This window comes from Ixodes scapularis, unplaced genomic scaffold (genome assembly GCF_016920785.2).
Source record: "Ixodes scapularis isolate PalLabHiFi unplaced genomic scaffold, ASM1692078v2 PGA_scaffold6__148_contigs__length_123643588, whole genome shotgun sequence".
NCBI classification, from domain to species: Eukaryota; Metazoa; Arthropoda; class Arachnida; order Ixodida; family Ixodidae; genus Ixodes; species Ixodes scapularis.
The window spans coordinates 27158826-27171678 of record NW_024609881.1 but is presented as its reverse complement, the minus strand read 5'-3'; the positions used below and the strand labels follow the sequence as shown (position 1 = coordinate 27171678).

The following is a 12853-nucleotide window of genomic DNA, read 5'->3' as shown; positions in this document are numbered from 1 at the left end:
ACAACGCAACAAGGTGGCGGTGTTCTGCTGGCCATTTCGAAAAACTTTCCATCCCAGTGTGTTTTTATTCCCTGCAACCTTGAGATTGTTTGGGCTGTCGTTGAAATCAGTAATATGAAAATCATTCTTGGCGTTTGTTATCGACCCCCCCCCCGCTTTCTTCCAATTTTGTAGATGAACTTCATGATGTAATTAATATAGTTTCATCTCGATACCCCACGTCTTTTTTATTTCTGCTTGGTGATTTTAACATTCCGAACATATCATGGAACAGTGAACCGCCCAGTATACATCCCGTCTCCTCTTTAGCCACTGAATTCTTGAACTTGTGCTCTATATCTTCCTTTACACAGCTTATTAAGCAACCTACAAGGACAACACAATCTGTCGTGAACACCCTTGATCTTGTTTTGACATCCCAGCCTGATCTTGCCTCCGAGATTAGTCACTTGCCTGGCTTAAGCGATCACTGTTTGCTTACTTTCCAGATCTGCTTGTCACGGCCAAAAAACCTTAAAAAAATTAAAACGATTCGTAACTATGCAAAAGCAAATTTTGAAGCAAATAATTATGAACCGTCTATTTTTCTTGATAATTTTTTTAATAGTTTTGATAATCGCACTGTACAAACTAATTGAGACATTTTTGTGGCTAAAGTGAATGATTTAACTAATAAATACATTCCCACTTTCACCATCACATCTAATAGTGATGCTCCGTGGTAGAGCCGTAACCTCAAACGTTTATCAAACAAAAAAAAGCGCTTATATAGATCAGCTAAACTCTCTGGAAATGGAGCCCGCTGGGCTGCTTACAAACATGCCTCCGACGAATATGTAGCTGCGCTAAAAAATGCTAGGGAAGAATTTCCTCAAAGTACTTTGCCATCAATGTTAATCAACGACATTAGAAAATTTTGGCGCGTTATACAACCAAAAGATGAGAATGTGGTCACTTTAGTCGACAGCACTGGAAACGTAATTCCTCCTAGCCAGTGTGCATTGGTGCTGAATGAAGTGTTTTCACGCAACTTTTCTGTAACGTCAGGTGTCCCCATACCCGATACTCATGGCTTTGACTTTCTCGTCATGTCTCCCATACTCATTGAACCTACTGGTGTTGAGAGCCTCATTAGATCACTTAAACCTTCTTCGTCTCCTGGATGCGATTCAATTAATCCCAAGTTTTTGAAAAGTACAAATGTTTATTCTTCTATTATACTTTCTAAGTTTTTTTCAGCAGTCGCTCGACTAATGTTATCTTCCTCGGGAATGGAAGGTCGGGAAGGTGATTCCACTCCATAAATCAGGTAGCAAGTCTTTTGCTCTCAATTACCGACCCATCTCACTAACCAGCATTCCTTGTAAACTTTTTGAGCACATTGTTTTCACATCTCGTTACATTCCTTGAATCAAACTGCTTTTTCACACCTTCACAGCATGGCTTCCGTAAAACTTGCTCCTGTGAAACTCAATTGGTATCATTTATGCATAAACTAAACCTCATTCTAGACCATTCCTCATTTGCCGATTGCATTTTTTTAGACTTCTCTAAAGCATTTGACAAGGTATGCCACAAACTTTTACTATATAAACTACACCAACTTAACCTTGATCACAAACTTCACATGGATTGAATGTTTTCTTCTTAACCGTTCACAGTTTGTTTCAGCTAACAACTCTAACTCTCAGCCAACCGGTGTTTACTCTGGTGTGCCACAGGGTTCTGCTCTTGGCCCTGCCCTTTTCCTTATCTACATAAACGATCTACCTTCTTGCGTTTCTTCTAACATTCTCTTGTTTGCCGATGACTGTGTGGTTTTTCGTGATATAACTTGTGACGACGATATAACTAATCTTCAGTCGGACCTTAATGCCATCTCTGAATGGTGCAAAGCATGGTACATGGACCTAACGTTAATAAATGCAAATATATGCGCGTATCTAGAATAGCAAATAGTTTTCCAACCTACTTTCTAAATCACCGTCCCCTTGATGCCGTCACTGCTTTCAAATACCTTGGTATTCACATTACAGCCGATCTCACCAGGAACCCTCACATCTCGTATGTTACTAACAACGCTTACAGAATGCTTGGGTACATCCAACGTAACCTTTCAAAAGCCCCTTCGTCATTAAAACTTTTGTTATCTAAAACACTAATCCGTTCAAAACTTGAATATGTTTCATCTGTGTGGGATCCTTACCAAGAAAACTTAATAGGTTCACTTGAAATGGTTCAAAATAATTAAGTTTGTTTTATCCTATCTAACTATAACAGAACTGCCAGCATAAGCTCAATGAAACCTAGCTTCAACCTACCAACTCTAGCATCTCGCCGTAAATTACTTCGACTATGTCTATTTCACAAGCTCTTTCATCACCCATATCTGCGCCACGATTTTATTTTGCCTCCCCCGTATATCTCATCCAGGTTGGATCATGCTTTTAAGGCTGGAATTCCACTCTGCAAAACTAACGCTTTTTTCGAGTCCTTTTTCCCACGCACATCAGATGAGTGGAATCGCCTTCCCGCACCTACGGCAGCCATCGAAGACCACAATCTTTTCAAGAACGCCTTAGCTATCATTGTATGATTAGGCGCCTCTTATTTGTCTTTATTAATAACTGCACAATGTTGTACTATCTTATGAAATTTAATCCATTATAATGCCTCAGGTCCTTGAGGGTAAATAAATAAATAAATAAAATCCGCCGAAAAGTTCAGAAGTCCGTGGCGAGGCTGGTGCCAAATATCTTGGAGGTCCTGGAGGAAAATCACGTCCTTCCTCATCAGGGTCTTTCTCTTCGCGTGGAGGGAGAACAGGTAACTCGCCGACAGGAAGTTTGTCACGAAGAGCTCCGACGCCTCCTGGAAAAAAGGTGACGCCCGTCAAACGCCGACGAATCAAGACGACATGTTAGAACTGGGACAGTCCCGCAATTTTAATGTCGAAAAATTTGCGGCCCGCATTTTTTATATCGTTTCTATTCACACAAGAGGAGAAAATGTGCCACCTTCGTTCAAAATGCTGCAAATTTGCTGCATACGGTAGAATCTCGATGATACGACGACGGTTCGTCCGAATTTCGGTACGATACGAATTTTTCTAAATTCCCGGCCGAAGTTTGTTAAGACTAATCTATTACGTTTCGGGATAGTCCGAATGCTTTCTCGGCCACGGTGGACCTTTTGAACGATCATCAACGTTTACACATCCAGCGGGACGGCAACACTTGGCTCCTACGACTGTAGCAGTTTTTTTGAGTCATTTCTCTCGCCGTTCTTTCTATATACGCACCATGAAATCTTGATAACCGTAGGAGCGCTCCAAAATTCGAAAACATACCCACATCCAGCACTGCTCTGTGTTGTCGCGTGATGAGAATTTGGCTCGCTGGAGTAACTCGCGTTTGCTTACTCCAGGGTTGCTGCTTTATACTTATTGCCACGCGATAAATGGGTTTCAGCAACTCTGACTGACTTGAGTGAACGTGAGAAATGACGTTCGAAATTGACGTTGATCGTGGAATCGACACTTATCTAACGGCTTTCGCAAGTGTGAATTCACAAATCCTACAGTGGCTGCTCCTCCAAAACCAGAGGAAAACTTGAGAATTGACGACTGAGACCTGCTTTGTGCTGAGAAATCGGCCTTTGATTTCATTACCGCAGATGACAGCCTCGCTACTTGCGGATTAAGGACTGCCGAGGCAATCGTTGACGAAGTGACGGCACCGCAAGGACGGTCAAGTAGCGGAGACGATGACGGCGACGTAAACTAATGACAAGCAGCCACCGACGACTGCTGAAACACTGCATGCCCTCGATGTGCTGCGCCGCAGAGTGAGCCCGAGATCAAGGTCGGCGACGACAGGTATGCTCGTTCTTCCGTGTTCCAAAAGTGCCGTTTGGGTGACATCGAAAAAAAGAAGACTCGGAAGAACATTGTCGACTTCTTCAGATGGGAGTGTGACCAATGAATTGGAAGTAGCACCCCCTTTGCTTTCACGTAGTCATGTGACTTGTTTTCTGTTAGTATGAATTTTGAATGATACAAATATTTCTGCGATCCCTCCAGATTCATATCATCGATATTCTACTCCAATTGCAAAAAAACAAAACCAAATTTTATTTTAATTTGCAGTTTTGTGTGGTTGTTATCGGAACTATGGCGTGACCTTTTTCGGGGTATGCGGGTTTTCGCGGCACCATCTATCCATCTATCGGAAATAAGGGAAACCGTTTCCTCACCTTCGCTACCTTCAACGTCTTTGCCCGCGGCAAGCCGTCCCACCTCGATCCCTCGACGATGGCAAGCGTGACCTTGAAAAGTCAACCAACGTGCAAGGAAGGCTGCTGGTCCCAAATACGACACCAAAGTTCACTCGAAACACTTCCACTTGTTCAATCCCTTTGTAGATTAAAAACTAGAGCACGCAAGAAAAAAAGGGTTCCCACTCCTCATATTATGGGTGGCTTTGACTAATTCCCACAATTAATTGGCCAAAGTTAGAAAATCCTTGCACCGCCTCTTTAAAGGGGAGACACTGCTCTTTCATGTAAGAAAGAGGACCGGCGGTCGGGTCTGTTAGTGCACTGCGGCTCGGAGAGCGAAGAGCGCAAACTCGCACAGCAAGACCCAAGGTTCCTGGGTCTTGTGATCCTCCCCACTCCTGCCCGTTTCGATCTGGACGAGCATCCTACCGGCATGCGGTCGTGTTTCGCCAAGCGGCGTATGCCAAAGACCCAAGGCTAGCAGTGGTACCGACTAAATAGGCCACATAGCTCGATTCAGTCACAGGCCTACCTGACCTACGACTTAATAGGCATGTATTGACGAAAAAAAGGACTATCGTAAAATCCGGAGACGCCCCGCCCCACCCCAGAAAGGTAACCCATCCCCATTTCTGACCCGATGAGCTATTTTATTTGAAACACCGAAAGATAGCCCACTCCTAGTAATCGTAGTTTCCGATCAATGATGACCGTGACGTAAATGCGTCTAGTTAGCTATGGCGAGATATAAGCGAACACTGCTGACTGGAAAGTAGAGTCATCTTTGCTTCATTGCCCCTTGCTGCAATAACAACTTTGACAGGGACACACAATAAAAAAATAGCATTTTTTCAACTTGCCTCGACAGCACACCAAAAGTTAGCCCACCCCTCATTTTCACCCAATTTTCTATTTTAGGTGGGCTATCTCTCGAGACTTTACGGTATGTGGGCCAACATCGACGGACAGACGACGCGGGTCGTTGCCGACGGCGACCGGTATGTGCGCCATGACGACGACCGAAAGACGAGGCAGGTCCACCTGTAGCGCCTGCAAGGCGAGCCCCTGCATGTAGTAGCGGTCGGAGCGACTGGGGGCCAAACCCTGCAGTATCTCCCTCACCACTCACGCAAACGACAGCCGCGGAATGAGGAGCCGCGTGGTCCTCTGGAGGTGACGGATGTCCTTGAGCCAGGGTGGAGTGCGATGCTTCGACCTCCGATTGCCCTGGGCAGAAGAGGAGTGGCAACCGCGCTGATTAGTTCCTGCCGATTGGCCTCCACCGGGCTAAAATGTCAACCGCCATTTTTAAAAAGAAAACTGATGGCGACTTTTTTTTCTTCTAAAGTCTTACGCTGCATGAAATGCGGTATTTCAGGACCGGTCGTCTAAATTTGCTTAGAAGACACTTAACGGTCGTCTCGGAAAGAAGCTATATATTTATTAATTTTACCGCTAAACCTGGCGGGAAATGCATTGACGGGCAGACGGATGGGCGAAATCTTCCGATTGGTGGGGCTCTGTTGAAAAGCATTTCGCACCTTCAAAAGAAAGAACTCTAGCAATTCCTGCAGTTAGGCAAATCAATACCAAATAAATACACAAAAAAAGCTCTTTTTGCATTGTTGTCTGGATTCCCCGAAACACGCGGCAAAAGCGTGCAACGGGATGCTACAAACACAAAAACATCTCTCATACAGCGATATCTCGAACGGATGACCGTATTTTTCAAAAAAGGAGGCGCATTTGGCAGAAATGTTGACGTCATGTTTCTCCGAGAAGGAGAGGGAACGACCTCGCGTCTTCTCCGCCTCGCTGCCTTGAGGGAGCGAAGCGAAGAGAGGAGGAAACAAGGTATCTTGACATCACGCGCCTCGTCGGCCTGGTTCAATCTTGACCTCTTTTTCCCAAAATACGGCCGTCCATTTGAGATACCGCCTTACGAGTAGTGTTGTAGGGATTGTAGCGTCCCGCCTACATCTCCTGCATTGTTTTTTTTTTAAATCCAAATTTCGGTTTACCGTCCCTTTAACACAGAATGCATTGCATGCTGCTTCGCACTGCCACTGTCAAGAGGAACCCTGCACGTGTCTTGCGCCTCGACGGCACGAATGTTATCGTGCGCTACGTGTCTGCAAGAGAGCCCCGCCAAAAGCGGAGTAAGCTCTGCCCGCGCACCGAAAGTGGTCTTGAAGTGGCAATGAACACACCGCCGCTGGAACACCGCCCTTCTGCGATGCCATCGGGTGGAAATCGAGGGACCAGTTTTCTTTGGACGCGGTAAATGCGCCGATCGGGGAACCGTTTTGGATGCCCTAGTGGGAGTAAAATGCGAAGTTTGTGCACGCAATCGACAACTAAAAGTTACCCGTCTGCTACAATCTCTTAAAATTATGCGATTTCTCGTTTGTTCGAGCAGTATTTATGGTCCGTGCCGGGCCGTAGCTGAAAGCAGTTCCGAGAGATTAAAAATTACCTTTTTGCGGAGAGGGGATTCTTAAAAACCCGTACATTGAATGCTTTTTAGGGAACATCGAGACAATGTCTACAGGGTGTTCCAGATAACTTGCATCAAACTTTAAAAAAAGCAAGCGGAGTCATCCAGGGAAGTAAAACCAACTGTACGTCGTTAGCGTCTTAACATAGTTGCCACATTTTTCTCGACCTGCCCAATTATTCGGTCGATTATGACTAATTAGCAAACTTCAGTAATTCCTTTAAGGGCCAAGTTGTGAATTGGAAATTCTTTTATGATTTGGTGCAAGTCATCCCAGACGCCTGAAATATATATCTTTTAACCTGTTTACAATCCACGCACTAAATACTCGCAAATGGTGTTCATTTACACCTACGCAACGACGCGTTTGATTGCACGGTGCCCCACACACCGTGCAAAAATCACAGGAAGTTGCATCTCTCCATTGCAACCATTGCACCCGCTGTTGCCGGGTGCCATTAATGATGCCCGTGAGACGGCCGGGGGAGCGTCGCTACTCGTGAGCGCACCTCTTTCGGCGGTTTCGCACCCGCTTCGCACGGTTTCAAGATGGCGGTGCCCATGCAACCGGGTGGGTAAAGACGGGAGCAGAGCACGACAAATCATGAGCGTCGACTTCGCCAGTGCCGAGAAAAGGGACGGTAAAGACGGCGGCAGAAAAGAGGGGAGAGAAAGCAGACGTGCGCTTTTCTCCGCAGCGACTGGAGGTCGTTGGAGCTCTGGTCGACTTTGTTTTCGTGGCATGAGCAACGCTGACTTTTTTTTTTTGCGTGGCAGGTTTGAAGAGAAGGCGGCTCCGACCTCACGGGCGACGTTCTACCGCTTCTCCGCGTGCATTAAGAAGCTGCCGGCTACACGTGCTTGTCGGCACCTTCCTCCGGTACCTCCGACGTCCGCGTCTATGCCGCCCCGCCGTACCGAAGCGGCCGGGATGCGTGGGACCTTTTCCTCCCGAACATCGCGAAAACTTGATGCTACTCTCGGCACATCTAGTCGAGCGGCTTTAGTGCCTATATTTTTCAAGATGGCGGCACCCACGCAAAGACTGCGAGGAAAGGGACACTTGCCCCCCTGGGAGAGGTAGACTTTCGCCTTTGATGCCAAAGACTCCGGTACCGGTGGCCGGTGCTGGGTCCCTTTGATGCCAAAGGCTCCGGTGCCGGTGGCGCTGGAGCTCGGCATGCCGCCGGCGATGGCTGTGCAGGAGCTTGGCGTGCCGGGGTCGGCGGACGTCTTTCTGGCGGGGGTTCGGCCCGCCATTTGGCGTCCTGTCTCGCCCATGCACCGAAAGCGGTCTCCAAGTGGTGACGAATAACAACAGAAAAGCCCGCACGTCGTTAGGGCGTACTAGAACAGGAAGGTGTGCCGACTGCGTCGGCCTCTCCGTAGGAGTTGGGCATCGTGTGACTCAATTCTGCCGCAATGCCTGGTTGCGTTTTCAATGAAAAAAAGGCCACAGCGCGGCTGTACTTTTGTGTTTCGAGACAAACCACAGTGCCCCCCTTTCGGGCTGCATAACCCGCGACGACCCACCTGCGGAACGGCGCTGGACGCTGGATGCAGACACTGCGGGCCCTTCGTCGTCCCCGGAAGACGGCGGAGACGTTTCCGTCCCGCCTGCCGAGGTCGTTCCTCCGACGACCTCGCGTCGAAATTCCTCGGGGTCGAGGGACGGCGACCGACGCCTGAAGTCGATGCCTCGGGAACGTCTGCAGTCTTTGAAGATTCTGAGGGCTCACGCTCTGCGTGGACGGAACGCGCCGCGGACGACCTTGCGGCAGAGCCCCTCGGAGTTGCGGGCTTGCGGCTGCTCGGCGTGCTCCTGCGGAAACGGGGACCGAAGACGATGGTTGGGACTCGCACGCGGTGCGTCGAACACAAATGGTTATCGCTCCGGTTCGGGGAATCTTAGGGTAAAGTTGGTTTACACAGAACACATTCCCGTGGCATTCTTTGTAACATGTAGCATACTTTGCAGTTATTCAAAAAAAAAATTTTTTTTTTAATAACTGCAGTGTCTTCTCTTTAATAGGCAGTGCAACAATTTTCTAACTTTGGCCAATTAATTGTGGGAATTAGTCAAGGCCACCCATGATACGAGGAGCAGGAACCCTCTCTTTCTTGCGTGCGCTAGTTTTTAATCTACAAAGGGATTGAACAAGTATACGTGTTTCGAATGAGGTTCGGTGTCGTCTGAGGGACCAGCAACCTTCCCTGCACGTTGGTCGACTTTTCAAGGTCACGCTTGCCATCGTCGAAGGTTGCGCCGAAGGATCGAGGTGGGACAACTTGCCGCGGGGAAAGAGCGTTGTTCAAAAAGCGTTTTTCGTTGACCGCAAAGGAATTGGCACTAGGAATGCTATCCGCCCTTACCTGCTTGTGCACCGGCAACAGAGAAAAATTGGTTTAGAGTGCAGCTCTTAGGTGCTCATTTCCACGCTTCATTGCGTCACTGTCTGCATGATCGCCCCGCTGAATTTAGTGAGAAATTGAATTTGTGTTGAGGTCACGCGATGTCAATTTTTCTGCTAAATCTAGCAGAGAAACTGAATTTGTGAGTGATGTGACATGAAGTCATGTGCCATTTAGCAGGGTTAAGTTTCCTCAACACCAATTCAGTTTCCCCGCTAAATATATAGCGGGGAAACTGAATTGGTGTTGAGGTTGTGTGACATCGATTTCCCCACAAGATTTAGAGGGGAAACCTAAACCGCTAATATTAGCGGGGAAATTCTCGCTATATTTAGCGGGAAATTTAGCGAAAATTGCCTGCTAAATGGGAGGAGGAGGAGAGGGTATGGAGGGATAGGAGAGGCATAACCTCCCCTCCTCCTACTCAAGTGCTGCGCTCTAATTTCGTGTTACAGAGAATTGTAAACGTCATTCATTTTATTTTTTAGTGCTGATCTTCCATGGAGCTTGTGAACCGACAGAACGTTGATGTGTACGGCCCGAGCAGAGGCATCTATTTTCCCAAGCACAAGTTTTGAAACCCCCTTTTTTATTGAATTCTTTCAAGAAGAAACTCCGTTTAGAAAAAATGGCACCGAATCTCCTTTTAGCAAATTTGTTTTTAGAAAAACACAATTCACTGAACTTGACTGCTTGCTCTAGCATTTGCTTGTTCTGCCTTGGCTGATGGCAAAGCAGAGCCAGTCAGCCAGTGAGTCACTCGCTTGGGCGGCCAGCATATTCAGAGCATGATCGACAAGTTCTTATGCATGCCACATCCCTGCTGTTTTCGCAAGAATAATTTTACATTTCGCCTGGTTTACAGCCCAAGGGAGGAGAGTGGGTGCTCAAAGCATAGGTCAACATGCCTCAGTGAATCATGCTCTAGCATTTAGCACCTTCCAGATTTACTTACGCCTATCGAATGGATTCACTAAACGGCGCTCCTTTACAACTGGTTGTTGTAGGCTGTACCTACAACAAGCAGTTGTAAGTGCAGTACATTCTATTAGCATAAAATAAAGGCACACAGCCAAAGCACCTCAATGATGCCTAGCAGGTGGCAAAATAAACTTCCCTTTAACAAAGCATGTGTAGCTACCGAGACACCACATTATTCAAAGTGCAGATGCAGAGTATAATCAACTACACAGCTTTCTTTTGGCCTTTGCATCATCTTCCATTGTCCAGGCACAAGCGGCACTGCCGAAAAAGACCAATAAATAAATATTCAACACAGTGTATTATTCAGTTTTGTACCTGCAACATTATTGTCCTATATAGATAGTTGACAGCTGCCCCGGCGAGGGTGCTTTTCGGACACGCGGAAGCAAAACATCTCATCAACACAAGTGCTATTCACCACTGCCGTAAGTTGAATACTTTTCAGAAAAATAAAAGTATCTTTCAACACAGTGTCTAGCGTAACCTTACCCCAAGATTTCGAGTTACATCCAAGGTAAACCAATATGAAAAAGTTTAGTCCGACGTAACCTAATATGAAAATTAAAACTATGAGAAACGGAACCCGAAATAAAAGTTGTTACGTCCTATGTAGCCTCCGCAACCCAAGTTTCGCTTTACTGCCGATGCACGACATAAATACAAAAATATCATGACTTACTACTGCATAACGTCCGATGCAGCATTCATTAGCCAGTTAAAATCTCAACTCTATCTGCACCTCCAGCTTTGTTGAGGGGGCTGGAGTGTGTTCCTCGCACATCGAAGCTGCTGAAGCTGGGCATCCCCTCCTTTAAAACAATTTACTGAACTTTTTTTTTTGCTGTTGAGAGCAAAGTTGATATGGCCGAGGGTCTATTGTCACTCTCACACCCGGGCGGCCACCTCGAAACAGCTTATTTAGACAGTCTGGAAGAAAGCACTGCCAAAGCTAGCGCGCGTGGCGACTCGAGTGGTACGGGAAGATTGTGCCAGTTTTCAACAAGCCTGCCGGAGATGCAGTCGGATTTTAACCAATTAGGGAATGCTGCATCGGACGTAATGTAGTAATTGACGTTATTATTGTGTTTACGTGATGCATCGGCCATAAAGCGTAACATTCAAGAAGGTTGCGTAGGTTAGACAGGACGTAACTTTAATTTTTATTTCGGGTTCCGTCGGACGTAAAGGCTGGTTCATACTCTTGCGATCGAGTACGACCGAGAGAGACCAGACCGGTTTTTAAGCCTCTTACGATCTCTTAGGACCGGATGCGCTGCAGCGGGGCTGGTCCTAAGAGATCGCAAGAGGCTTAAAAACCGGTCTGGTCTCTTTCGGTCGTACTCGGTTGCAAGAGTGTGAACACGCTCGACACTGCGATGTCTCAATTGCGCAACATAAAAAGAACAGTGCAGGCAGAGCTGCATGGTCTCTATCTACGTTTTTGAATTCATACAAAACCTCATTTTTGTTAGCTCAATTGTAGGTACTAGAAACAGGAAAATGAACCAGTGTGCGATGGGTTTGGGAGGGAAATAAACGTGGACAAAAGGCAACCAAGCAAATTTGAAGAGACTAGACGACCCGCCGAGCTTACGCTCTGTACGAAGAACAATCTGAACCTTAAATACTACTTCTTGTACAAGTACAAGAGACCCACGATATTCCGCGATAAGTAGCCACCAAAATTAACATACCAATTTGGTAGTTCTGTTCGTAAGTAACGTAAGTCGCCGAACTCGCCTCGCAGAACGTCCGCGAAAGAAAAACGGCCATCTTAGAAAATGGGTGTATGAATGAATGGATGGATGGTAACGGCTATATGGCTATATCCTTTGTAACGGGCGGCAGCTTGCGCTACCTAGCCTAACATTTCGTCATCCCTTCTACTATTTTTTTTTTTAATTTGTATGAATTTTGTTATAACAGACCCCCCTCTCTTTTAAATTGAATTTATTGCCTATTTTTATATGTATTTTTTATCCTTCCCTAGATCTCTTTCACCAATCTTCCAATCTCCTCTGGCACCGTTCGAGTTCTCTCCCAGAATGCATCGCACTCACAGAGTGTTGCACGGAAAACTCAAACGAACACGCCAAATGCACCGAGTGCAAAAGACTGATGCTGCCGCCATCTATGTGGAAGAAAAGGTACCGACTTCAAACCGAAACTAGCGCCTTTCTGTTCCGAGCGATGCGTGGGAATGCGAGAATGCAGTCGCTACCAACGTTTATCTACAAACGTTGGCAACTGCAACCTGTAGTTTATAGTTGTGATGTCTTCAAGCAGCTCGACTTCCGTAGAGATAGTTACAGACGGCGTAAATTTCCGCAACCAGCTGTCCACAAAGCAGCTGGTTGCGATCTTTCAATCCTTATAACCGTTTACACTGAAGAAAACTGATGATGCTGTCCGAGCAGAAGCTTGATCCGTTTGAGCATGGTATTATGCGTGAACCACTGAAAGGGTACGGCTTAAAGCTAGCCTGTTGGAATATCGATCAGCAAAACTGGGACTTTCGATTTGGATCGTCATTGTGGATTAGATACTAGCCTTGGTGAAGGCGTCCAGAACGAGAGCCCTCTCGAACAAAATACGACGGGGCAAGTTAGCTGCGTAGGTAAATGTTAAACATGATGATGTTGCCCAATCCTCGGGTAAAGTCACCATCTTTAGCTTTCTCTT

At 46.5% G+C, this 12853-nt stretch overlaps 1 protein-coding gene across 1 annotated transcript; it reads right to left on the bottom strand.

The window, feature by feature from the left end:
• Window positions 1–1972: 1972 nt before the first annotated feature.
• Window positions 1973–11944, bottom strand: LOC115328698. The gene is made up of 5 exons (XM_029990062.3): window positions 11866–11944; window positions 8309–8597; window positions 7843–8030; window positions 5408–5505; window positions 1973–2871 (listed from the first exon to the last, which is right to left on the bottom strand). Exons 1-5 carry the CDS (start codon window positions 11942–11944, stop codon window positions 2665–2667), a joined length of 861 nt encoding a protein of 286 aa, XP_029845922.2. The 3' UTR covers window positions 1973–2664.
• Window positions 11945–12853: the final 909 nt, after the last annotated feature.

Bases quoted from the DNA above. Each gene is read 5' to 3' on its own strand.
- LOC115328698 (XM_029990062.3), bottom strand. From the start codon at position 11,944: ATGGCCGTTTTTCTTTCGCGGACGTTCTGCGAGGCGAGTTCGGCGACT. The intron at 8,598-11,865 runs GTATGTTAATTT...CCGTTTCCGCAG, and splicing joins CGAACAGAACTACCAAATTG to GAGCACGCCGAGCAGCCGCA. The intron at 5,506-7,842 runs GCAAGTGTCCCT...TCTTCTGCCCAG, and splicing joins AGTCTACCTCTCCCAGGGGG to GGCAATCGGAGGTCGAAGCA.